This window comes from Microtus ochrogaster, chromosome 10 (genome assembly GCF_000317375.1).
Source record: "Microtus ochrogaster isolate Prairie Vole_2 chromosome 10, MicOch1.0, whole genome shotgun sequence".
Taxonomy (NCBI): domain Eukaryota; kingdom Metazoa; phylum Chordata; class Mammalia; order Rodentia; family Cricetidae; genus Microtus; species Microtus ochrogaster.
The window spans coordinates 14,190,912-14,214,744 of NC_022016.1; the positions used below are offsets into that span (position 1 = coordinate 14,190,912).

At 38.1% G+C, this 23,833-nt stretch overlaps 1 protein-coding gene across 17 annotated transcripts in view; it reads right to left on the reverse strand.

Moving 5' to 3' along the window:
• Ptprd (protein tyrosine phosphatase, receptor type D) overlaps nucleotides 1-23,833 on the reverse strand; it is a 192,124-nt gene that overhangs the window by 44,121 nt on the left and 124,170 nt on the right. For all 17 annotated transcript variants that reach the window (XM_005352666.2, XM_026781867.1, XM_026781863.1 and 14 more), the window contains 2 exons: nucleotides 15,830-16,005; nucleotides 109-228 (listed from right to left, as the gene is read on the reverse strand). In XM_005352666.2, coding sequence (XP_005352723.1) covers nucleotides 109-228; nucleotides 15,830-16,005 — 296 coding nt within the window. The remainder of the gene's footprint in view (nucleotides 1-108; nucleotides 229-15,829; nucleotides 16,006-23,833) is intronic.

The following is a 23,833-nucleotide window of genomic DNA, read 5'->3' on the forward strand; positions in this document are numbered from 1 at the left end:
TTCTTCTCTGTTGAGAGTGGGACCAAGATTTAGGTAAGACTTCAGGGATTTTGGTTTCTTTAAATAATGGGAGGAACACCGAAGGAGAAAAGAAGACAAAGAGCAAACCTTATAAAGTGCAAAGGTCCTGACACAGTATGTGGCCAACTCCACAGTATCCAGCAGCGTCACTTGGACCAACCCGTGAGTCTCAGTGCCTCTGCTGGGCCAATACTGGTCACACTTCACCTAAAGAAAGAAGTGACACATTCAGGCCAGATGCTCATCAACTCTTCTCTTAGCTTCCCTTTGAGTTGTTGTTGAAGGAAAACAGCTTTTCTGCATTTCATTTTATGTTGATCTTTTTCTGGCATGCATTCTTGTTATCCCCAAATATGTAAATTGCTGCTCTGCTGCCAATATAAACCACATTTTAAAGACGGGGAGGAATATTAAGCAGTAACAGATTCAATTTTCTGGAAGAAAAATAAGTTGCAGATTGTTGCTGAATAAAATAAGGAGAGAGATAAATGAAATTTTAGAGTACTTGGGGAAAACACATTTGTTATTGGGTAGACACTATGATTCGCATCAGAAAGATTATACTTAGACATTTAAACTACATGGCTAGATAGCGTACATCTATCAAGATTTTAAAGGCACATCCTATTCCTCAGTGGACTCTTATAATTTACAAATATGCTTGTTTAAAGGAAACTAGAAATAACTAGAAAAATATATCAAAGTGTAATCTACAAGACAATAAGTGTTTCTTAAAATAGAAGAACAATGGTATTTTTATGCACGACAAATGAAATATGTAGCATCTATGGGGACAGTAATATCTGGTATTTAAGCATGGTTTTGGAGGGTCATTAAGTCAAAGTTGTTTAAACCGTACAATTCATTTTAGATAAATGGCCTACGATTTCAATGTGGAGTAGAACAAGCCATGTAAGAACCACTCAACCCAATGAGTTAGATGTAGCAAAGAATTATTCCAACACTGCAGTAAGCCTCAGATTTACTCTATGTGCCCACTGTGCAGCAAAAAGCACAACAAAAATGACAAAGGCATTATATCTTCTAGTGAGGTCGTAGGTTGGAAAATATTTACCCATTCTGCCACAGAGAAGAGAAAAGTGGGAGTGTTGTTTCACTGTGATCAAATGAAATACATCTCTCTAGGTGATCAAATGAAATCTATGTGATCAAATGAAATACATCTCTCTAGGTGAAGGAGGAATATGGTGTCCTTTATTTGAAAAGAAATGATTATAAAGTATGGTTTTTGAGCTACAAAGAGGTTATAGTTAGATTCTAGGAGTTTTTGGTCTAGTAAACAGAATTATTAGATAATTATTTGCTTTTCAGCTTAATAAAATACTAACAACATTCCGTGAAAGTCACTGCAGTTTGGTTTGCGTTGAGTCTGTCCTCTGGCACTAAGGCTGCTTCTGCATAGATACCAGTCCTTCTAAAAGAGACGGTTTTCGCCACTAGACGATTTCATTGACAAGAAAAAGGAAGAAGACACTCTACTGTGTCTATCTATTTAGTCTACTGTGTATATCTATTTAGGATGCAGAAATTAAGTTCACAAGGTTGATTCTACTACCTTTCTCTCACCTATGAGACCACACAAAATCACCTCATGAACTAAGCAAACAAAACAAAAAGGATTCAAACTCTGATAAAAAAAATGAGTTGTAATAGTATTAAAATTCTTTATATGTTTTCTACATTCACAGATTAATCTAGTGTTTTTATTTCTATCATAGACTGCAATTCAAAGAAAAAGCACAAAAGAAAGTTAGTTATTCAAAGAAAAATACTCATGAGCATAGGTTGAACACCTCCATATATCATCTGACCATTTGTTAAACCCACACCATATCTGACAAATTTACCAAAATAGTAGATGAAGGGAGGCACATGATTTAAGGAACAATAATTCATGTGGGGAAAAAGACCCACAAATATCAAGCCAAAGACCTTTTTTTTGTTGTTTGAAATCATGAAAAAGACATCAAGTTGATATCTTGCTGCAGCAGATAAAATAACTTTGTATGCCCATAGTGTGCAGTGAACAACCATGGTATCAGTGTTCGGGAAGAGGCTTCCCCCAAGCTCAACAGAGCAATGGCAGAAAAACACTCCATTCCTGGTCCTCTCTCTCACACAGGAAAGCCTTCCCTTCTCACTCATTCTCAGTCTACCTGGCACAGGATATGGTTGCACAGGATGAAGAGCTGAAATTTAGAGATAAATACTGTACGGTTTTTATTCTTGCCCTATACTACATGAATATTTTCAATTCTAATATCAGTGTATGCTGTTTGAGATTATGAGAAAATAGATGTTTCAGAGAGATTTACTATTTCTTGCTTATTTTAAGGATTTGGGGTATATCAGTTATTTTTTTTTTTCGAGACAGGGTTTCTCTGTGGCTTTGGAGCCTGTCCTGGAGCTAGCTCTTGTAGACCAGGCTGGTCTCGAACTCACAGAGATCCACCTGTCTCTGCCTCCCGAGTGCTGGGATTAAAGGCGTGCGCCACCATCGCCCGGCTAGTAAGTTATTTTTGAAAGATTTCTTTTATTTTTTGATACTTTAATGTCATCATTTTCCCCTTTCTATTCTTTCTTCAAACCCTCCCATATATCCCTTCTTGTTCTCTTTTGAATTCATGGTCTCTTTTCTCAAATATCACTGTTACATACATATGTATGCATGCATATGTATTTTCTTCCTAAGCATATAAATACACTGGCTTGGTCAGTGTAATGTTACTTCTATGCATTTTTTTCAGGGCTGACCATCCAATAAGGGTAATTCTCACCCCCTATATAAGAGACCCCTCTTTGCAACAGATGGAGACCATTACAGAAAACCACAACCAATCCAAATGCAGAGTTAGGAACCCTGTAACAAAATTCCTAAGCCTAAGGCTCACGGATTATTGCAGATGAAGGGGTGGAAAGATCATAAGAGGAACAGGATGTTTTCTTTGAGACTCTGTCTCCTATCAAAATCAGAAGTTACATCCATAAAGTCTCACGAATACAGCTACCTAAATAAGAACTGAACAAGGATAACAGCAGTAGAAATGACAAAGTGGACCAGGGAAAACCCATGAGGCCTCAACCTTACATAAACGCTGCAGGCAACTAAGGGATGCTGACCGTGGCAGAAACAGTCTTCACTGGGGAAGAATACACAACTTGGTTAATTACTAAGCTATTAATTTGAGATATTTCATTTTTTAACATTGGCAATACTGTTTTCTTCTAAGGACTGCCTTCTCTGTGCTCCATAGATTTTAGTGCATCGTGTTTTCATTTTCATCTAATTCTAGGAATTTTCAAATTTCCTCTCTGATTTCTTCCTTCACCAACTGTTCAGTAGTTTATTCTTTAGTTTCCATATATTTATGTATTTTCAGTGGCTTGTATAACTGTTGATACCCAGCTTTATTTCTCTGTGATCAGAGAGAATGAAGAATATAATCTGAACACTTTATTTTTTTTTATTGAGAATTGCTTTGTGTCTTATATGCAGTCTTTTTTTTTTTTCCTTTGGTTTTTCGAGACAGGGTTTCTCTGTGGCTTTGCAGCCTGTCCTGGAACTAGCTCTGTAGACTAGGCTGGTCTCGAACTCACAGAGATCCGCCTGCCTCTGCCTCCCGAGTGCTGGGATTAAAGGTGTGCGCCACCACCGCCCGGCTATGTAGTCTATTTTGAAGCGAGTTTATGAGCTGCTAGAAGACTGTATATACTTTCTGGTTTGGGTGGATTATTCTGTAGATATCTTCTAGGTTCATTTGATTCATGATGCCATTTTTTTAACTTTAGAGATTTATATGTTTAGATTTTCCCCCAAACTAATGAATCTGTAGATTATAAAGAATCTACAAAAATTAAATCAAGATGACATAAATAAAAAGATCCATACATCCAGTGACAGAGGACTGGTTCAAAACTCTCTAAATAAGCAATAAAATAAACAAATAAACAAAACAATTTCAGTGCCAGACACATTGAGTGCAGAGGATCCATGAATTCACTGCAGAATGCTTCCAAACCTTCAAAGAAGTAATATCAACATTCCTCAAACTATTTACAAAAAGAATTTAAAAAGGAACCTTTCCAAATTCCTTTTACAACAGCAGTGTTATCCTGACAGTAAACCCAGGCAAAAATTCACCTCTGCCTTGGCTGATCTTATGCCAATTTGACATAAGCTAGAGATATCTAAGGATCATCTCAAATGAGAAAATATCTCTAAAAGATTGGGCTATAGAAATCTTGGAGGATATTATCTTAATTAATAATTGACATGGAAAGGCCCAGCTCATTGAGGGTGGTTCCCTCCCTGGCTGGTGGTTCTGAGTGTCAAAAGAAATCAGGCTGAGTGAGCCAGAAAGACCATGTCAGGAAGCATCATTATTCCATGGCCTCTTATTGAGTTCCTGCCTCTATGTTCCTGTCCCAACTAACCTCAGTGATGCACAGTGATGTGGAAGTGCAAGCAAAATGAACCCTACCTCCCCAAATTGTTCTTGGTTATGGTTTCATTTCAGCAGTAGTAACCCTAACTAAATTAACTACCCCAAAAGAAAATGTCCAACTGAGATAAAAGTCCTGGAGAAAACAGTTATAGAGGGGACACATCTCAATAGAATGAAGACAATATACAGGAAGCCCATAGTCATCAGAATCCTAAATGGAGAAAAATTAAAATATTTCCACTAAAATCAGAAACAAGACAAGAATGTAAACTCTCTCCATTCCTGCTTAACATTTTAACTAAGGATGCTGGTCCAACTGGATAGTTGCAGGTAGAAGAAAGAAATCTCATCCTTATCTCTCAGCTCTTCAACATAAGACTCAATACCCTGATAAAATAGAGAGTAGAAAATACACTAGAACTCATTGGCACAGGGTGTGATTTCTGGAAAGGACACTGAAAGGCATTAAGATCAAAGATTAACAAATTAGATCCCATAAAATAGAGAAAATCTGTACCAATTACATATCTGACAGAGGATTCGTATTTAGGATATACAAAGAACTCAAAAATTAAAACCAAATTAAAAAATATGGCAAGAATCTAAACAGACAGTTCTCAAAAGATGAAATGCAAATGAAGGAGTAATAGTTTTTGTAATGTTCAACATCCTTAGCAACTAGAGAAATTCAAATTAACTACCTTGAGGCTCCTTTTTACCTCAATCAGAATGCTTATGATTAAAAACAAACAAACAATCAAAAAACTGGAGTACAACTTCTGGCCTCCATATACGGAAAGGGAAATATTTATTCACTACCAGTGGGATTTAAACTATTGGGGCACTACAGAATCAGTGTGATACAGTGTACCACTCTTGGCATATTTCCAAAAGACTTCAAATCCTACTATAGAGGTACCCATGTGCAGTAGATGATGATTAATATAGAGACTCGTTATTGATCAGGGTGTAGAGAATAAGCGAGACTAAAATACTCAGCCCTAAACTGGAAAATCTACACCCCCTCTCCGTCTATACACAGATTTCAAGTAGTGTCTTGAAAGAGGTGGGTGAGAAGATCCTAATGGCAAGAAGCAGATGAATATGAGGAAATGGTGTCTTCTGGTGATAGTAGGGCAGGCGCACATACTAACCCATAGTGGTTATACTGCATACACAGGACCAGTGAAGACTCAAGCCAAACCACATCTTAGGGAGGTAGGCATGAAGTCCCACTGCTAGCCAAGGAGCTACTGGCAGTAGATAGCTGATGGGAGAGGGAGTGTCTATTTTCTCTAAAAGTATAAATCATGTTAGGTCAACCACACATCCTGAAATACAGCATCAAACTGGACTTGGTGGGTTGAGAAAAAAAGACACAAAATAAGTAGGGAAAGGCTGCATCTGGGAGGAACTAGAGGAAGAGTAGGTAAAGATGTTCAAAACATATACAAACCTCAAAGAACTAATGAAAAAAATATTTCAATAAAGGAAATAAGATTCAAAATGTAATCTGCAAGGGAAAGGGTTTCATGGAGGTCCATTAGAAGTAAGCTACTTCCTCAGGCCCAAGAATGAGTTCTGTGTTCTATCTCTGGTGCCAGGTAGAAACATGTCATTCTGAACTGTCCCACTGATTGTAACATTACAATATCATACTACTTTTCCATCAACTTAATAGTTAATCAAATTGGCCAACTCATAACCAAGGTACAACAAAATCCAGAGAAAAGATCATATACCTGAAGACACACCGAGGAGATGGGTGGAATAATTTTCCCCTTAATGAGGTAAGTACACACGAGATGCCTTTCCCTTGATAGATGACCATGGAGCCCCCTTACATTTATTAGCTCTACCTCAAAAAATGTAACTTTTCTTTTTTTCCTCCTTTCTACTTCTTCTTTGAATATCAACCCAAATCCTAAGCATGTTTTCCCTGACTCTAGACATTCTCACTTTTTTCTCTAAATATTCCTGCTGCTCTCAACTCAAGGAGCTGCTCACAGCCTTCTCTGGTGCTCAAAATTCATTGTCTTCTGCTTTCTTCTCTATCCCCCTCCACCAAGCAGCAGCTAAGAACTACAGCTTGGCTGCTCTGAGGTTTTCCTCTTACACTCTAATAAAACCATCCTCAAATTTCACAATACATATCATTTAAACGCATTCAAAACAAAACCTGTTGTTAGGCATATGTGGTAGGCCTTGGTACAGTCAATGGGTTTTAGCACCCTGCTTTGTAGATAGCCTCTCAATCTAGTTCACGGTCACTTCTATTGACCTTGTCTTAGAAGTGGCACACTGTAGTACCCAATAAACTTTATAAACAGATATGTTGCGGCTTAGATTGGCTTATTTTTAAATTGTCCATCACTTTCTGAAAACACAATCTGCTCTTGAAATCTACTAAAGACTTACTAAGTTTGGCACACCAACTGCCGTTTACTTGTAGCCAAACGGTTTCTCTCCAGATTTCTAGCATTCCTTCTCTGAAATGTACTTGTTGCTGGATACTTTGAGAAGCGAATCTAAGGCAAAAGGTACAGGAGCCAAAGAAGGACCTGAAGTAATCAGTTAGCAATGCTTAAGATACCATAACTTGAGAAAAGTAACTATCAATCCATATTGAGCAATTGCGGCCATAGTGGCTATTAGAGTTAGGATTTTCTCTTAGGGGTAGAAAGCAATTAGAGAAGCATCATATAAAATAAATCAAAGTCACATTCGTTCTTCCCTTTAAATAGTCAGTCAATAATAGGACCTGAAATTTTAAAAAAGGTTTCAGACAAATATCAGGGTGTATTTTTAGTGGATACAAAAATTACATACTGAGCAGTTAATTTTTATAAGTTATAATATCTCTCCTAGTACCATGTTAATACCAGATTGGTTAATATTTTGTTCAATGACTCTGTTATTTTACAGCCAGTGTTATGCTTTGTATTCAACTATTATATTTGACCATATAGTTTCCCAAGCTGCAAAGTTTGTATGCTTCCCCTTTTCACTTGATCTTTACTGGCCACACTTTAGCGATGGTTAAGAGGCCATCACGAACATGAAGTGGATAATATCCAATCAGCAGACACGAGTGCTTCTCCACTTTACAATCATAATGCTGAAAATGATTCCCTTAATCATCCAAATTATATGCGACAAAACAGTTTACCAGTTCATGAAACACTCTAAAATTTTCTGAATCACTTGTTAGGTTTTAAAAGTTATTCTTTTACTGCTTGACATATCTGCTAGCTATTGATACAGAAGGCTTGCTCTGAACTTTGTGACTTAAAAAGGTAGTCACCACAGCTTAGGTACTTTGTTAAAACCAAAAGATAACTATGTGATATTAATACCTAGATATTAGTATTTCCCAATGAGTTATTGGGCCCTTAAAATACTTATTTCATCACTAGTCACACCCAAGGAGCAATTCTGTCTCTGGTTTACCCATAATCTTTGAACCAGCTACAGTCAAGTATCACAATTATCAAGCTGTTCCATTAGCTGATGAAGTACTTCTATACAAGAACACTTTCTGTAGACCAGTCAACAGAGACAGCACTACGAAGCCATATATAAACTGCATGCTAACTGAACATCATCCATGCAGGAATTATATTGACAGAAAACAGAAAAATCATAAATATCTGTCCCTTAAATATGGGTTGTGAAGGAGATTACTTTACCATGCATAAAAACTAATTTAGCCTAGTGTAGGAATACTAGACATGACATGACTAGGGTGACAGTAAGCTTTACACAGTCACTGTGAATTACCTTCTCCACTGGAGATTTTGACATGTATTGTCATGTTTCTAAATGGCTTTAGCTGACACTGGGCCTGAGTCTGTAGGCTGGCATTTTAGCAGTGAAGATGGCAAGGAAAATGAAGGATGAAATTTGGTGAGCTAATCAGTATCCAGAAAATGGCTGGATTCTTTCTCTTTTATCTGACACTGACATGAGAAAAGCAAGAGTGTGGAACTTGCTAGATAATGCCCCAGACATCCGTTTGGTTGCCAAGATGAGCATCACACCTTTTGTTGCCAGTGTCCCATTTACACTAACTATCCAGAACGTTCAAAACAATCCCATACATCACGTAGACTCCAGAGGCAATGTTTGTGCTGCTGCTCCCAAAGTTGCTTAAGGAAAAAAGCAGTTTCTGTTGCCTTAGATAGGCAGAGTTTGGGCTACAGTTTGAGAAATTAAATGTTCAAGGCCTTTGGCGCTTCCAGTTCTATCTGGAAGAAGACACAGAGCTGGCATTTGGAAAGCATTTGCTCTCCATTAAACTCGCTGAACCTTGACAACCAGAGAAGCCAAGCATTAGTCTGCCACTGGCCATGGCCAGGCTTTCCAAACCGATAACAACAACGAAAACAACAACCCTGCCATTTATAATCTCCAGTGCGATCCTGTCACATTTTAACCCTGAAGGACATCAGGCTCGGAAAATAAGCTCAAGGTTTATTTTTAAAAAACAAGAAGAAAAATTTTGACCAGAGTCTAGTTTCTTTTTTCTTTTCTTTTCTTTTTTCTTTTTCTGCTTCTTGCTCACAGTTGTTTTTAAAGACACAAGGCAAAATAGGAACATGTCTCTATCTCACCCTGCTTCTTGGAGATGTTTACAAAAGGGACATTGAAGGACTAGAGGAGTGAGTGATCACTAGGTAAGAACTAGTCCATTGCCTAAATATGAAGTTTTGATATGTTAAGTTCCGAAATATTAACTCATTGATGAATGAAGAGCAGCCTGGTCTCCCATTATTTGACAGCATCTGATCTCTATCCATTCACACACACACACACACACACACACACACACACACACACACAAAGATTTAGTGATAAGGGATTTTCATATCTTCTGACCTAAGCAACAATGAAGGTCATGTTACAGAAAACATTTTATCTGAATTAGTAATGGGTGTTATCAATTGATTCTATAACTCTATAAATTATAATGGAAAATACAATATGGATATTTTGAGATAGAATAGAATTTCTGACTCCTAGAATTATTTTAAAAACCGATTGAAGATTCAAATCATGTCTAATATGTGAGGTGGCAAAATTGCTCTTCCTATTGCAAACATTTATAGCCTTAACTCTCACCACAAGAGCTCTCTGTAACTTGGTCAATTCATACTATAAGGTTTGAAAGACAGTATCAATAGCAATAGTTTCATCTGTCAGCAATTAACCAAGGCTGGCTGCTGAGATCCAGTAAATGATAGATGTCCTTTAATTCTCTTCCCAGATATTTCAACTTCGAACACTGAGAAGGCTGCAAAAGTGTTTTCTAAACAGGCTTCCCTGTCTTATCAACCACTAGATGGGAGATAAAGTAGAAGCCACCAAAAGAACACAGATGAAGGAAAAAGTTAAAAAGTAGACAATCATCCAGTGAATAAGGGCATTTCCCGAGCCAGAAATCACCTTGGCCAATCCTACCTCGGAGACTAATTCTTCAGGGGAGGCTGCCAATTGTGCACTCAGTCACCCACAAATAACACCCTTGGAGTGAAATTGCCAGCTGCATACGTTTTACTGTAACATTGCTTCACTTTTTCCAAAGATTTTCTTTCCTCCATGTGGTTGCCCAGACCAATCCATGTGCTTATTGGCATAATATGAAACATGGAAACAATTAGAAACCACATTCTAGGGCAGGAAAATGGCTTGCTACAGAATCAATGAACTATGCAGAACTTGGGAGGACTTGGCAGTTCCAATGGAAACTGAAATAAAACTCACAGTACCTTTTATCACAGCACATTCTCCAGTGGTTTTAAAATGAGCTGTGGATTTCAGGCAGCTATCATATTTTATTTTTAAAAACCTTAGACTGTAGTCTTTTTGTTTGTTAGTTTCTTGAGTTACCCTAGTGAAACGCATCAAAACCACTCAGTTTACACCTTTATTTTCTGTGTTGGCTGGTGGTTAGTTTTAGTTGTTAATTTGACACAACATAGAATCAACTAGGAATAAGTTGTCAGTGAGAGATTTCCTAGATCAGGTTGGCCTTCGGGTATGTTTATAGGAGAGTATCTTAACTATACTATTGTGGTAGGAAGACCCAACATCATCCCCTAGGAGAGGCAGGAGGTCCTGAATTGTGGAAGAAGAGAAAAGTGACAGAAGAGAATGTGTGGATTGCTTTCAACTCTTCACTCTCGGTACAATGTGATAGGTGCTTCAAACTTGACTTTCAGGTAATGATGAACCACAGCCTGGAATTGTAAGCTAAAATAAACAGTCTTCACTACGTTTCTGTAGGAAATGAAGCAAGATAACTATATGCACAAAGGACGCAAATATTGACTGAGAATGAAGAGAGTCAATACACGTGGAAAAATCAAAGAACTTGAATTTTCCACTTGAACAACCTGGATTCCAGACAGCATTGCTCTTCTGCAAGGACTGCTTTGGCTGTTCAAATGCTAAGAACTGTCAATTTCTTAGCAACAGGCCAATGAGACTTGTAGCTTAAACAATTGATCATAGCTTTTCTCTCAGGGGCAGGTCCTGACTCTGAAGGTCACAGTAGTATTGGTAAACCATAGGCATCCAGAAGGTGAATCAGACAGAGACAAAACAGAAAGTCGAGAGAGATCAGTTCCTGTAAGAAAACATGGTTCAGAGGGAATGCAAACTGAAATAAACAGAAATGTGATCCATATTATCCTCAGTGACAGCTATCACTACATGTAACCCATGCCTGTATGACTCATGGTTTTCATCCTGTATCATCTTGCAATGAAAGCAACAGGCAGAAGAGAATGTCCTTTGCAAAATATATTTTCAGAAAAATTAACAAATCCACTCTGTTAAGATATGAGTTTTGGAGAACATGTCTAGAGAGGAAAGTCAGTACAAAAGGCAGTGGCAGTCTTCGCACCATCTCTAGGTGAGGACAACTCGGAGAAGAGCCACCAGCTAGGTGGAAATTAACAAGTGTGATAGTTCTCTGAGGTTGTTCAGGCTTTGCTGTTAATCACAGAGAAACAAATTAACTTAATTTGGAAACAAAAATGTTACTTAGAAGCTAGCTTTGAAGCAGAAATAGTAAAGGAAGCAACACTCTAAACTATAGCTGAGGCTTTCAGCTGTACTTCATCCTGAAACTGTTTCCAGTGGTAAAGACAAGAGCTGCATTATTGGATCGTTTGCATGTAATCCAAAAGAAAAAGGCTTTGAGGGGCCAAGTAATATGCTAGCTTCCATGTACCTATTAGGAAAGACTAGAGTTGAGATGTAGGCCAAGACATTTGACTACAAAGTATACCTACTTTAAACACCCATGTTCCTGATGACACTTTCTCCTCTGACAGTGGTATCGCCATGTATAATGGCATGTTGTCTTCCCTTTCTTTTTAATTCCTGACACCAAAGCTATAGACAATAAATACCCTCATTCACAAAGTATTAATGAGTCAGAATAGAAGCATGCGGGGGGAATAATGGAGACATAGGAAAAGAGAACATTCCCTTACTCTTGAATTAGGCTGAGGTCTGTCACTTGCTGACAACAAGAATCCCACAATAATATTAAGGTTGCCAATATAGATAAAATATTTCTTTTTAGATACATATATTTCAGATTAGAATGTTAAATAGCAGTGAGCCTGCCTTAGGACTTACTAAGCCTATGCAACCATTCTTCACAGCTGGAGAACTATAATTTTCTAGGAATCTTACCAGAAACCAGAATTTATATCAAACATATATCTTAATCTCCTGCACAGTTCTTTAGGCCCATGGTTTTATCTTACCAGATAACAATCCCATCTGAGACACTATTGGAACCACCCTATAATCTCAGTTACTAGAAAGCAGGGAAAAGATTTAATCAACCATTTGAGATACAACCTTAAAGCCACCCTAATGGCACGTATGGCTATTCAAGTGCTACTGCCTTGAAAAGCTCCTACCCATGTTTGAATATGTCTTAACTACCCCAAATCACCTTCCTATAAACTTCTTTTTTTAAATCTGTTAAATTTTTCTTTTAATAAATTACAAGTGTTCTTCACACTGGCTCATCCTGAAATTGTTTTCTATGGTGTTTCAGGAGTGGAGGTCCCTAAAGCACAAGTGAACTCAAATTGTTGGTGACAGTTCTGAACTATGTATCCTGTTGCACCACAACTGACATTAACATGGACCCATGTGTACAAACCCCACCCCACATATATACACGTGTGTGTACTTTTTCGAATGAATTGCAATGAATATCACTGAAAAGTTAGCTCAATATTTGGTGTGAGGTTGGCTGTTGGGAATAAAACCTTCTTTTGAGGTCTTATATCAAGCATGGAACGTTCAAGATTCCTAAAATATGGAGCTCTACATCCCTGTAACTATTAACCACTATTCATAGCATTGTTGTTAGAGTGAAATTCAATGCACACTCTTGTCTGAAAGACCAGAAATCCATTCCCTTTTCTTCTTGCTGTGGTAGAAGAAAGAACAAGTGGGCAGGGAAAGGTGAAGCAGGAAGACAGGAAGAGAAGGATGGACAAACAGATGAGATCATCTGAGCCACCAGTGCTCTGCTAAATCTGCTTGGTGACTTGGTCCTTCTTCCAAAATGTGCTGGAAGGACAAACAAAGGGCTCTGGATGTTGTGGGGTCGGGACAATAATTGCTGTCTTGTCAAATGGATGATGACTGAGACTGCCCAGCTGCCTACTGGCTAAGGCAAGCCATCACAAGCTTGGGTACATGCTGAAGCACCACAGAATAAAACTCACAGGACAGCAATTTAATTGACCTCCTTAGGCCATTTAATAAAGCAGACGGCCAAACTTGCAAGACCAAAGAGTAATTAATGGAGGGAGCAAACAAAGGTTCATTTAGTAACTTCCAAATAAGTTCCCCTGTCTGAGGGGGAGGAGAGGTGGCCTGCAACACAAAGATAAACTGCAGGTATTTAAGTCACAATGCCTTCCGCCAGGAACCGCTCATTACCATCAGATGTCGTAGCCGCAGAGGGCCCAGTTAGAACTAACTTTATTATTAGAAGCAATTAGGAAGAAAAGGGGCAGAATTTCATTTGGTTATTTCAAAACAAGTTTCTGTGCATAGTTTAATGAAGGCCTGCAGTGTCAAGATAAAATGTGTGTTTTACTGCAAACAGCTCTTGCAAATGACTGCTTGTTACCAGCTGGTATCTCTAGGCAGAGCAAACCTGGTCTGGGTGATTTACATGCCTGCAGTACTAGAATAGTTCAGCTCTTTCAGCTTCACAGGCGTGTCATAGTGGATGGCCTGATGAGGAAGGACATGCATTGTTGTGCTAGAAGGTTGGCCTTCAATTCCTCTCTCTGACCTCACTTTCAGAATGACTTTCGGTGACTTTATGGTTCTGGATTTATTTACAGGAAAAGCAAAGTTCATAGAAGCAATCATTTAAAAAGATGGGTTTTAGTGAAATATTATTACCCTTACTGGGTTAGATATTGTTATAATTATTAACTCATATATATCTAAGGATCATTTGGATTGGGGATACTCAGGGGTTTGAGTACATTTATATGCTTACTGGGTTTTGTATGTAAAGTATAAAACAAATACTGTTTTTAAAGCCATAGACATTTCTATGTCAGTTTATATGGAATTAGGTATTTTCAAAGATCTCAGCTTTAGTTTTGCTAAAACAGCACCATACTACATCACTTTACTTCTCAAGATTAAGATAGCCTTGTAGATTTCCAGTGTTTTCCTATATATAAGCTTTTACAAGATAAATTACCTGTGCAGTCTTAAACTCTCCTGACATCGATACAGTTGGGCTAAGGAACACGTTTATACAGTAAACTTGGGAGAACACATGACATATCTTATTTGTCTCTTAGATGGGAAACTGGGTTTTGGCTTGTAAGCATGCTTGATGGAAGAGAAAGAAACCTTTCACCTCAGGTCTCAAAGTCAACATGGATGCTCCCCATGTTTCAGTAACAGAATTCAGAGACCTATTTGTTAAATTCTCAAGGTTAAACTTGATTTTTATCAGCCACATTTGGAAGCTGTGCATTCCCTAGGGAATATGGCATACTGCCTGTATGCTATGTTTTAGATTTCCAAACCAACAGTATTTAACTAATGTTCTGTGGACTATAATATTGAACCCATATGATGACTGAAACTCTTCTCATAGACCTTAATGAGCAATGACTTGCTACTAAAATCTAGTCATTTTGGAAAAGCCTAAATTCATAAATGCCCTCCACACATTTTCTCAGCTATGTTTTAAACTGCATCATTCTCTGCCTACCCTGAGTTAAACTGTGCCAATTTTTTTTTTTTTGATTTTTTGAGACAGGGTTTCTCTGTGGCTTTGGAGCCTGTCCTGGAACTAGCTCTTGTAGACCAGGCTAGCCTCGAACTCACAGAGATCCGCCTGCCTCTGCCTCCCGAGTGCTGGGATTAAAGGCGTGCACCACCACCGCCCAGCCCAACTGTGGCAATTGCAATAATTTAAGTATGTCACCTTTTCAAGGAATTTTAGAACTTGTACACAGACTATGAGAAAGAAAAAGGTGAAATGCTGGAAGTACATATGGGTGAAAATCTCCATGGGTTTTTGTTCATAGCTAATATTCATTTTTCTCTAACCAAAGTGATTATATCCTCAGATATCACTGTCCATTTCACTGTACCAATGATGACTATCCTAACATGTGAAAATTTCCTTTTAAAGAATACTTAGAATCTTTATATTTCTGTTTGTTTTTTTTAGGGGAGGATCTAGTTAGGTATCCCTGGCTGGCACATGTATCAAACTCTGCATTCTGCATCAGCCTCCTAGGTGCTGTGATAAGAACTTGAGACACCATACCCGTCCTTCCTCCAAAGAGTTTGAACATCTTTGAATTCTTGGATGAAGTTCTTCTAAATTCAGTGTATGAGTTTCGTCTAGGTAATCCTAATTGGTACACACCTCTATAGGAGTGGTAGATTTCAGAGCGGCGGTGGAGATGATGCTTCAATCTTAAATATTGTTTGTATTTGTGAACGAGATCTAGGCATTTGCACTTGGTTTCTGAGCTCTGTGTCTGACAGTGACAGAAGAGGTTGGGGCAGAGAACGACACTTGTGGGGTGGCTTGGGCCTGGATAGACCCTGCTGAAGGACATGTAGAAATGGGCTGGGTGGGGAGCATGGGCAGAAGATTTTTGAAAAATAGTTTTATCAGAGTTTTTGACATCCATTTTCAATGACTGATTGTCAAGAGTGCTACCTTGGGGGAAAAGTAGCTGCTGAATAGAATGGACCACACAGCACAGAGACCGTGAATGGAGGATTTTGAAAAAGTAGACACTCATCCTTACCCTTGACCTTTCTTCCAGCTTTGTCATCATGACAACTGTGGCGCTCCGTTGCTCCCATATCATTCTCCAAAAGTCCCCAAATGTCTCAGGAAGTGATCCCTGTGTTGCAATATAGGCATTTTGTTTCCTATACCCATCTATGTAGTTTGCATTCACATAGTCACTTCCTGGGATACCTGCAAAACATGAAGTTATTAGTCAACAAGTTGACAAAACTCACAGCAGGAAACAGCATGGCTCGGGTTTAACAGTGATGTTATGTTACTATCCCATTTACAAACGTAGGAGTTCAAATATGTTTCAGTTTAGCTTTTAGGCCAGATTAAAAATAAGTAGTACCAGGACATCATGTTAAACTATGCAACATATATTGTGTTCTTCTAATGTGACAAAAACACCAAATAATGTAAAAAAAAAAAAAATCACCCAGATGCCTGTAGAATTCACTGCATGACCGCCTATGCTAGCAATAGATAGTTTGCAAAGATTATCAAATAATTTGGTAATATTCTCTTTTTCTCATTTTATCCCATTTCCAGATAAAAAGTTAATTAAAGCATGCCTGAGTCTAAAGATGTAATATAAAGTGGAATATCACAACAGCAAATAAACATTGTAGGTTTAGCTACTTATACATCATCTAAATCCATTCAATCAGTCTCAAGAAATAGTATAAACTAATTCCTGTCTTGATCATCTTTTCAGAAGCAGAAGAAAAATAGCAGGGAGATGGTAACACACGCCTTTAATTCTGGCACTCAGGGAGGCAGAGGCAGGTGGTTCTCTGTGAGTTCGGGGCCAGCCTGGTCTACAGAGTGAGTTGCAGGTCAGTCAGAGATACACAGGGAAACCTTGTCTCAAAAAACAAAAAAACAAAAAAGGAGGAAGAAGAAGATGAAGAAAAGGTACACCAAGTGGCCCACACTGGTGAAGGCGGTCTGTCTTTCTACTATGCCTGTGTCTGAACTTCCAGTTAATAAAATCTCACTTTAGACTCACAAGGTTGCAACATATGAACCACTTTATGGACTGCAACAATTGCCTGCAGAATGACTGTATCATCTTCACATTTGTTTCTTCTAAACAACAACAACAACAACAACAGGGTTAACAAACAATCTCAAATACTGTGATTTCTGCAAGCCCAATGCTGACTTTTTTTTACATTTCAAATTAAAACTAAACTTTTCTAATTTCATCTCACTCTGTTTAGCTCTGGGCAATGGCCTGCTTCAGCTGACAGAAAATGTTTTCTTCTATCTATATCCTAGAATATACTCTGTCTCCTTCTTCTCATATGTAGCCTCCACCTATACCTGGTTTTGTAGACAGGACTTGGGCCACATTTGATACTCCTATATACTACTACCCATTATAGGTAACAAACTGGGTTTCTGCTGAACTTGATTATTGCAGGTTTGACCATAATTCCATATCTTTCTTATTTATATTTGATAATCTTCCTGATTAAAAGGAATGCATAATTTGACCAGTTCCAATATTTACTAAAGAGCAGAGATGTTCTTTACTGTGATTTTCTGACTTAAAGATTAATTTTCTATTATTGTAATACCTTTAAGAGAGAGAAGAGACAGTTTGTGTTTCCTCCAAGGCCAGTTACCGAAGTGAACAAGAAAACCAATATGAGTCTTTATAGAAATGGAAAACATGTTATAGGAGCAAAGGAAAAAAGATTGGGAGTTGAGGATAAGAGCTACCTGAGAGCATCCGCAGGCCCTTGATTTACTGTGCGGAGACACAGCTTCAATTCTGCAGGATGTTAACTACAGACAGAGGAGTTGTGTCTCTGCTGCAATGATACATTTTCAAATAATCAGAATCAAAAGGGTAGTAGGTTTCCTAGAGGGATAATGAGTTTCCTGTCCCTGGAGAGAAAGCCATGCTTTACAGGGACATCAGTATGCTGTGGAAGGAAACACTAGAACACATGCATGGTCCCTTCTGGCCCTGGGAAATATGTGCCCTGGAGTTAGAGAAAAATATTTTTTCTTTATCTTGGAACATGTGCTCCCAAGCTAAAAATGTTATATTCCCTTGATTGCCAGTTGCAATTACTTTGACTGCTTTTCTTATTCCCGTTGTATAACTGATTCTCCCGAGAACAATAATCACACTCAGATGGAAGTCACTTCACCCTGAGATGAACACGTGGATATAGGATATGACCACCATTAAGTGGAAAGTCTTTTGAGCAGAAAATGAAACACACTGTTGGTCGGAACATTATTCATCCATTTCAGCTACCCAAGAAACAGTTTTGAGTTCTGGCAGCTCATGACTGATAAAAGATTCTGACTTTCCCCCAATACCAAACTCCTGTAGATACAAAGGCTGGCCTAAATACAACCCTTTGATTACAGTCACATGGAAGGCCATAATTTTAGACAGTCATTATGAAATGAATTAATTACCTAAAACTATGAATAATAAAGTTTATGGGAGATGGATTATTAATGAATAATGACTGAACTTCCAAAAGATAGAAATAAGGTATTTGTACCTTAAGATTATCAAGTGGTTGAGATCAACACCAAGTTATGTCTTAGTATTTTGAAAGTAAGAAAACTGAAAATAAAATAATGTGATATTGGAGAATGCTGATCATCAGGCTATCAGCCCCACCCTAAAAAAGAATGCCAAGGATCTTCTTCCATTTTGATGCTGTCAGTGAGAGGGAGTTCTAGAATGAACATCTGTGTCTATTGTGATCCTCTCTTTATCCACACTAGCAGTGTGCTGGGTCAGACAAGTTCTCTCAGCCCTACAGTATGGAGGTGCAAGCGTTGCTTTCCCAGGAGATCGGTGTCTACTAAGTCTTACATTCAACAGCCTTTCCTGAGCTGTACACGGGATGTGGAGAGAGTGCAGGCAAGGTGATACCCTATCCTAAAACTACTAACTAACTCCAGCACAGAAACTGCATTTAACATCAGGCAGTTTCACATCAGTTTTCAGTATGATATATTCACGAATGTTTTCTAAGAAATCCTGGGAAAATATGCAGTCTAAAGGATTTCTGAATTTGGGTGCTATAAAGTAACTTCTCAGAAACTCTTAATTAGTATGTGTCTTTTGGGAGGCCAGATCTATGAAATTTGTTCATATTGATAGGTGACTTAACGGAAGGAATATATATTAGTTATTTAATTTTTAACGCTTTTATTCAGAAAATAGTCTGCATGTGCATTAGTAACACTCACCATGGTGTACTGAGAAGCTAAGTGTGTGCGAATAAACTGAGTTTCTCTGGGGACTCTGGGGATAGAAATCTAAATCAAACAGGAGGAATGAAAGAAAAGAGAATTATGACAAATTAGATTGCATCATTCTTTATTTACTTGGAGTCAGGAAGACCTCTTTCAATTGTTTAATGTTAGGGTTTGGCTTAGGTTATTGCATTTTTGCTTACTATTTGCTTGTGGTATAGAAAAGAGTTATTAAAATGGCAAGAGCATCCAGAGGGCTTTGCCTTGTGCCAGTCTCTGGTAAAATTCTTAGGATAGATTGATCCTGATATAGCGACTTTGTTTTTCAGATGGGAATCTTACTATGCAGCCCTGGTTGGCCCTGAACTCAGAGATCCACTTTCCTCTACAGGGACTGAAGATGAACATAGCCACGACACAATAGTTGGCTCTTTTTAATATCACTGCTCATACCAGCTTAGATCAGTGACTTGTATTTCTTTCTATTGCTTTATTCCATTTAATAAAATAAATAGAAGTTTAGAATCTCTTCTATAGTGATCCACTCATGCTCTCTGATTAGCAGTAATTGTGTAAACAGTTCCTGTACCAAAATGACTATTTCATCTGGTCAGATGTGTGAAAACCCTAAGCCTTGGTCCCAGATGGACAGTGAGTCCCCTTAGCCCAATCCCATGTTAAACCAAGTCTCATCAATCAATGGATCCCTTCTAGTGACACATTGGCTTCTTACTCATGCTCAGGATAAAACCCAGTTGCTCTGAGTCCACTATACCTAGAGTTGTAAACTCAAGCCTTTAAAATAGGGATGTAGGACTTACGAGGTAGCTCAGTAATTGGGAGCTGGCTATTTGTCAATAACCAGTTCAATAACCAGTACCGCATGGCAATTCAAAACCACCTGTCACTGTTCTAGGGAATCTGAGACCTTCTCCACTGTACCCTCTGAGGGCACCAGGCACACTTGTGCTACAAAGACTAACATATAGGCAAAACATCCATGTACATAAAATTTAATAGTAAAAGAAATAAAGTAGAAAAGTAAATGTTTAACAGAGCCGCACTATTGTGTTCTTCTGGGGCAGCATGCTACATACAGCAAGTACTAGCTACATACAGCAAGTACTAGCTCAGGCAGAATGAGGCAATTTTTTAGGTTCTTATTTTATTTGTTGGTAATTTCTAGTTACAGGTCAAGGTAGAAATAACACACTTCAGCATGAACTCTGAGTCCGCACCACGACCACCCCCTTTTTGGAGATAAGCTCTCCCTCTGTAGCAATGACCAGTCTGAAACTCGCTATGTAGACGAAGCTGGCCAGAACTCACAGAAATCTGCCTGCCTCTGCCTCCACTGTAGTGCTAGGACTAAAGGCATGTGCCTCACCACATTGCCTTCTTTTTCAAGGTCGATGAGTTCCAACTCATGGACAGTAGCCTCTTTCTTCACTTAAAAATAAGGTTAAAAGGACAGTGCTTCATAACATTGTTTGTGCATGTGTTTGAATATTAACATAACAAGAAAGACTCCTAAGAAAGAAGCTATGTGTTTTGAAAGAATATTTAACCATGCAATTAATGACTTAGAACTTTGAAAGTATATTGCAATGTCAAGGAATATTTCACCTGAGCTACTTTGTCAAGGCAGGGTTAAAATAAAATCTTTCTTCCATACTAGTTTGAGCAGGACTAATTAGGCTACAGGCCCAGATAACAACAAAACCCATTTAATTTACTGTGGATTATAATTTTCTGATCAGAAGATAATTTGACTTGAAAAGATTTATCCATGTGTAAAGAGTATTTGTAGTTATGAATGGTCAGTAATAGTCTTTCTGCATTGAAGCTGCATGAAAAAAACAGTACATGAATTATTTTATCAATACAGAATTAAGTCACCATTAGAGAAATGTTCACACTTGTGTACTACATCTCATGATGATATCGCTATGATAGCCTTGACTTTCTTGAATTCATCTATTTATTCAAAGTTATTTTAAGATAAAAAGAATTATTTAGTCCCTTGGATTTGGTAGCGATACATTCTAATGCTCTTGCAAGCTGGCTCCCACTGCTTTTACCTCTACCCTGTTGAAATCAGACTTATTTCATGGGGCTGATACTGCAAAGCTTGAGTAGAAGCCACTAAGGCTAAAAACAAAACAGTGTAAAGAAAACCATTGCTAGTAAGATGCTAGCAAGTCTGCTCATGGGAAGGAAGTAGTTCTCTAATGGAGCAAGTGAGAGAGAGCAGCAACAGACATGGAGGGGAGGTAGTGTGCCTTCCGACTAACACTTCCTGGCAGAGGTGGAGGTGGAGCAGCATGGTTGGAAGAGCTTGCTCTGTTCGTCCTCATAGAGTAACACCAAAACATGGAACACTTGGCCCTTCAAATTCTGCACGTCGTTAGAATAAACAGTACTTCAGCAAACAAGTTCATTCCATTTTTAAGGCAGAAGAACTGAGAAACTAATGCCACATAATGGCTATCTATTATATATATATAAATCATTCCCCTTCTCCCCTCCACTACACACAAAATCAAAATCCCCAAACACTGAATTGATGATTAAGTCCTAAACAGAAATTTCTGCATGATAGAATACACAGAAAGTTTACTTTGCTCACAACACTTGGACCAGAAATATATCAATAAACACTAAGTAACAAGTAAACTTATTTAATTTCGAAGGACGCAGGGTTATTTTCTTTGCCTTGAGCCATGACACTACTCCTAGCTGCATCAGAGCTGCTATAATGAAGAAGTTCCCTCCCAAGACACAGTGTCCCTGAATTTCTTGATGTAGCTGTGACCTGAATTATCCTCCTCACTTTTGCAAAATTCAGAATTGGTTTTCAAATGCATTCTTTGCTGTGTGGTCACTGCAGTCCATTACCTCAGAGCTGACAAACGCGTAACATATAAAAGTCCCTGTGAGTCAGGGTCTCCTCGCCATGTTGTGCCCTCCTCTGTCTGACCTTCTGCCCTCTGGACTGCTGGAGAAGGGTAGCTTTGAAAATGGGCCCAGAAAAGGAGCTGGAGAGCCAACCTGGCTGTACATTCACAGCAAGAACCACACAGCTTGGGGAGGCTATCAATTCCTGCACTAGAAGAAACTCATTTGTTAGGGATCATTTTGCCTGGGGGCAACTCTGAGGTCATTGCAATGTATAGTCTTCCATACACGGCTTTATTCATAAGGATGCGATTATTCAAAAGCTTCATCTAGTAATGAGATAATCAGAACATAGCATGTGGTAGCCTGTAGGAGACATGAATAAAACCCACTAAGATCATCCATTTTCATTGATATTAAGGGAATATTATTGTTACAATGTCATCAAGCCAACACTTTATAAAAATGAAATGAAAGAATACATGCACAATTTCCGAAATGCCATTGAGTATTGTAATTGATGCAATAAGTAAATGAAATAAACCTATTCCATTTTATCTATTGATGAAAAGTAATTCCAATTCCTGATTTCCTTTTCAAATTCTACACTAAAAATAGTTAATAGAAAAATAAATTTTTTTAGTAACTTCTCAGAAATCTATATCTCATGCCCCAATTCTAACATCAAAAAAAATTCACAGGAGACACAGCTCCCTATATATTCAGAATACTGAAGTGTGAATTCATTAACAAATTCTGTCTCCATATACTGTAAAAGTGATGAACATCCTATAATCAAATATGACACTGCTGACAGAAAACAAACTCATATCCAGGGTTTTCTTACTCAATATTTGATTGGCTTCCTTAGTAAATACGTAAACAAAGCAGACAAACACCACTAGCAACCATCAGTTAAAAATTTATTTTCTCTTCTCTGGCTTATCAGTTGAAACAGGAGTTGGGTAATAACATATCTTTATGCTCATGGCTCAGTCCCAGGTAGGGGAAAGTTGCCATCCAAGCAGCTGTAATTAGATGGCCTTTAATAAGCCTGAAATTGTGAAATTCCTTCAGGTTTCTAAGGCTAAAATTCCCATCTTGCTTGCTAGTTGGGACAAATTAAGGTATGTGTCTTTATTGCTGCTCAAAAATAAAAAAAAAAAGAGCTTTCTGTATTTAAAAAATAAACAAGAAAAGGATTAAACTGTGTCACTATTGTACATAATTAACTTGAAATGCGAAAGCCTGGAAGTGTTGCAGGAACTGTGCTGTCTGCCTGCATCAATGATTGATGTTGTGGACACTGTAAGACAAATGAGATCAGCTCAACAAATAATTGGATGGAACTCAAAAATAAATAAATAAATAAACCTTGGTTTCCAGAAAAATGAGGTATATTGTCTAATAAAATTTTTCTGCTTTGATTTACTTTGTTGTTGTTGTTGTTTTTTTTTTTTTTAAATGACGTGCATATGAGCACCCTGTGAAGTTAGGGGCTTCAGATTCCCTGGGTCTGGAGTTACAGGCAGACAGTTGTGAGCGCATCCACATGGGTGCTGAGAACACAACTCAGGTCCTGTGCAAGAGCAGAGCATTCTCTAAACCATGGAGCCATCTCCCCAGCTGCTTGAACTGTTTTTATAAATAGAATTTAAGAGCTAGGTAATCCCCACACAAGGTGCCCACAGATTATTCGCAAGTAAAGAAAGAACCAGAAATTAGGAAAAGAATATTTATTGAGTTGATAAGAGAAAGGATATATGTAACCTTTGAAGTTAGTCTTTTGTGGAAAAAATGCTTTTAATTATTTGAAGTCAGAGTATCATTTATTCATATTCACTACATTTAAAATTCCTTTAGAAAATGTTGGAGTCGT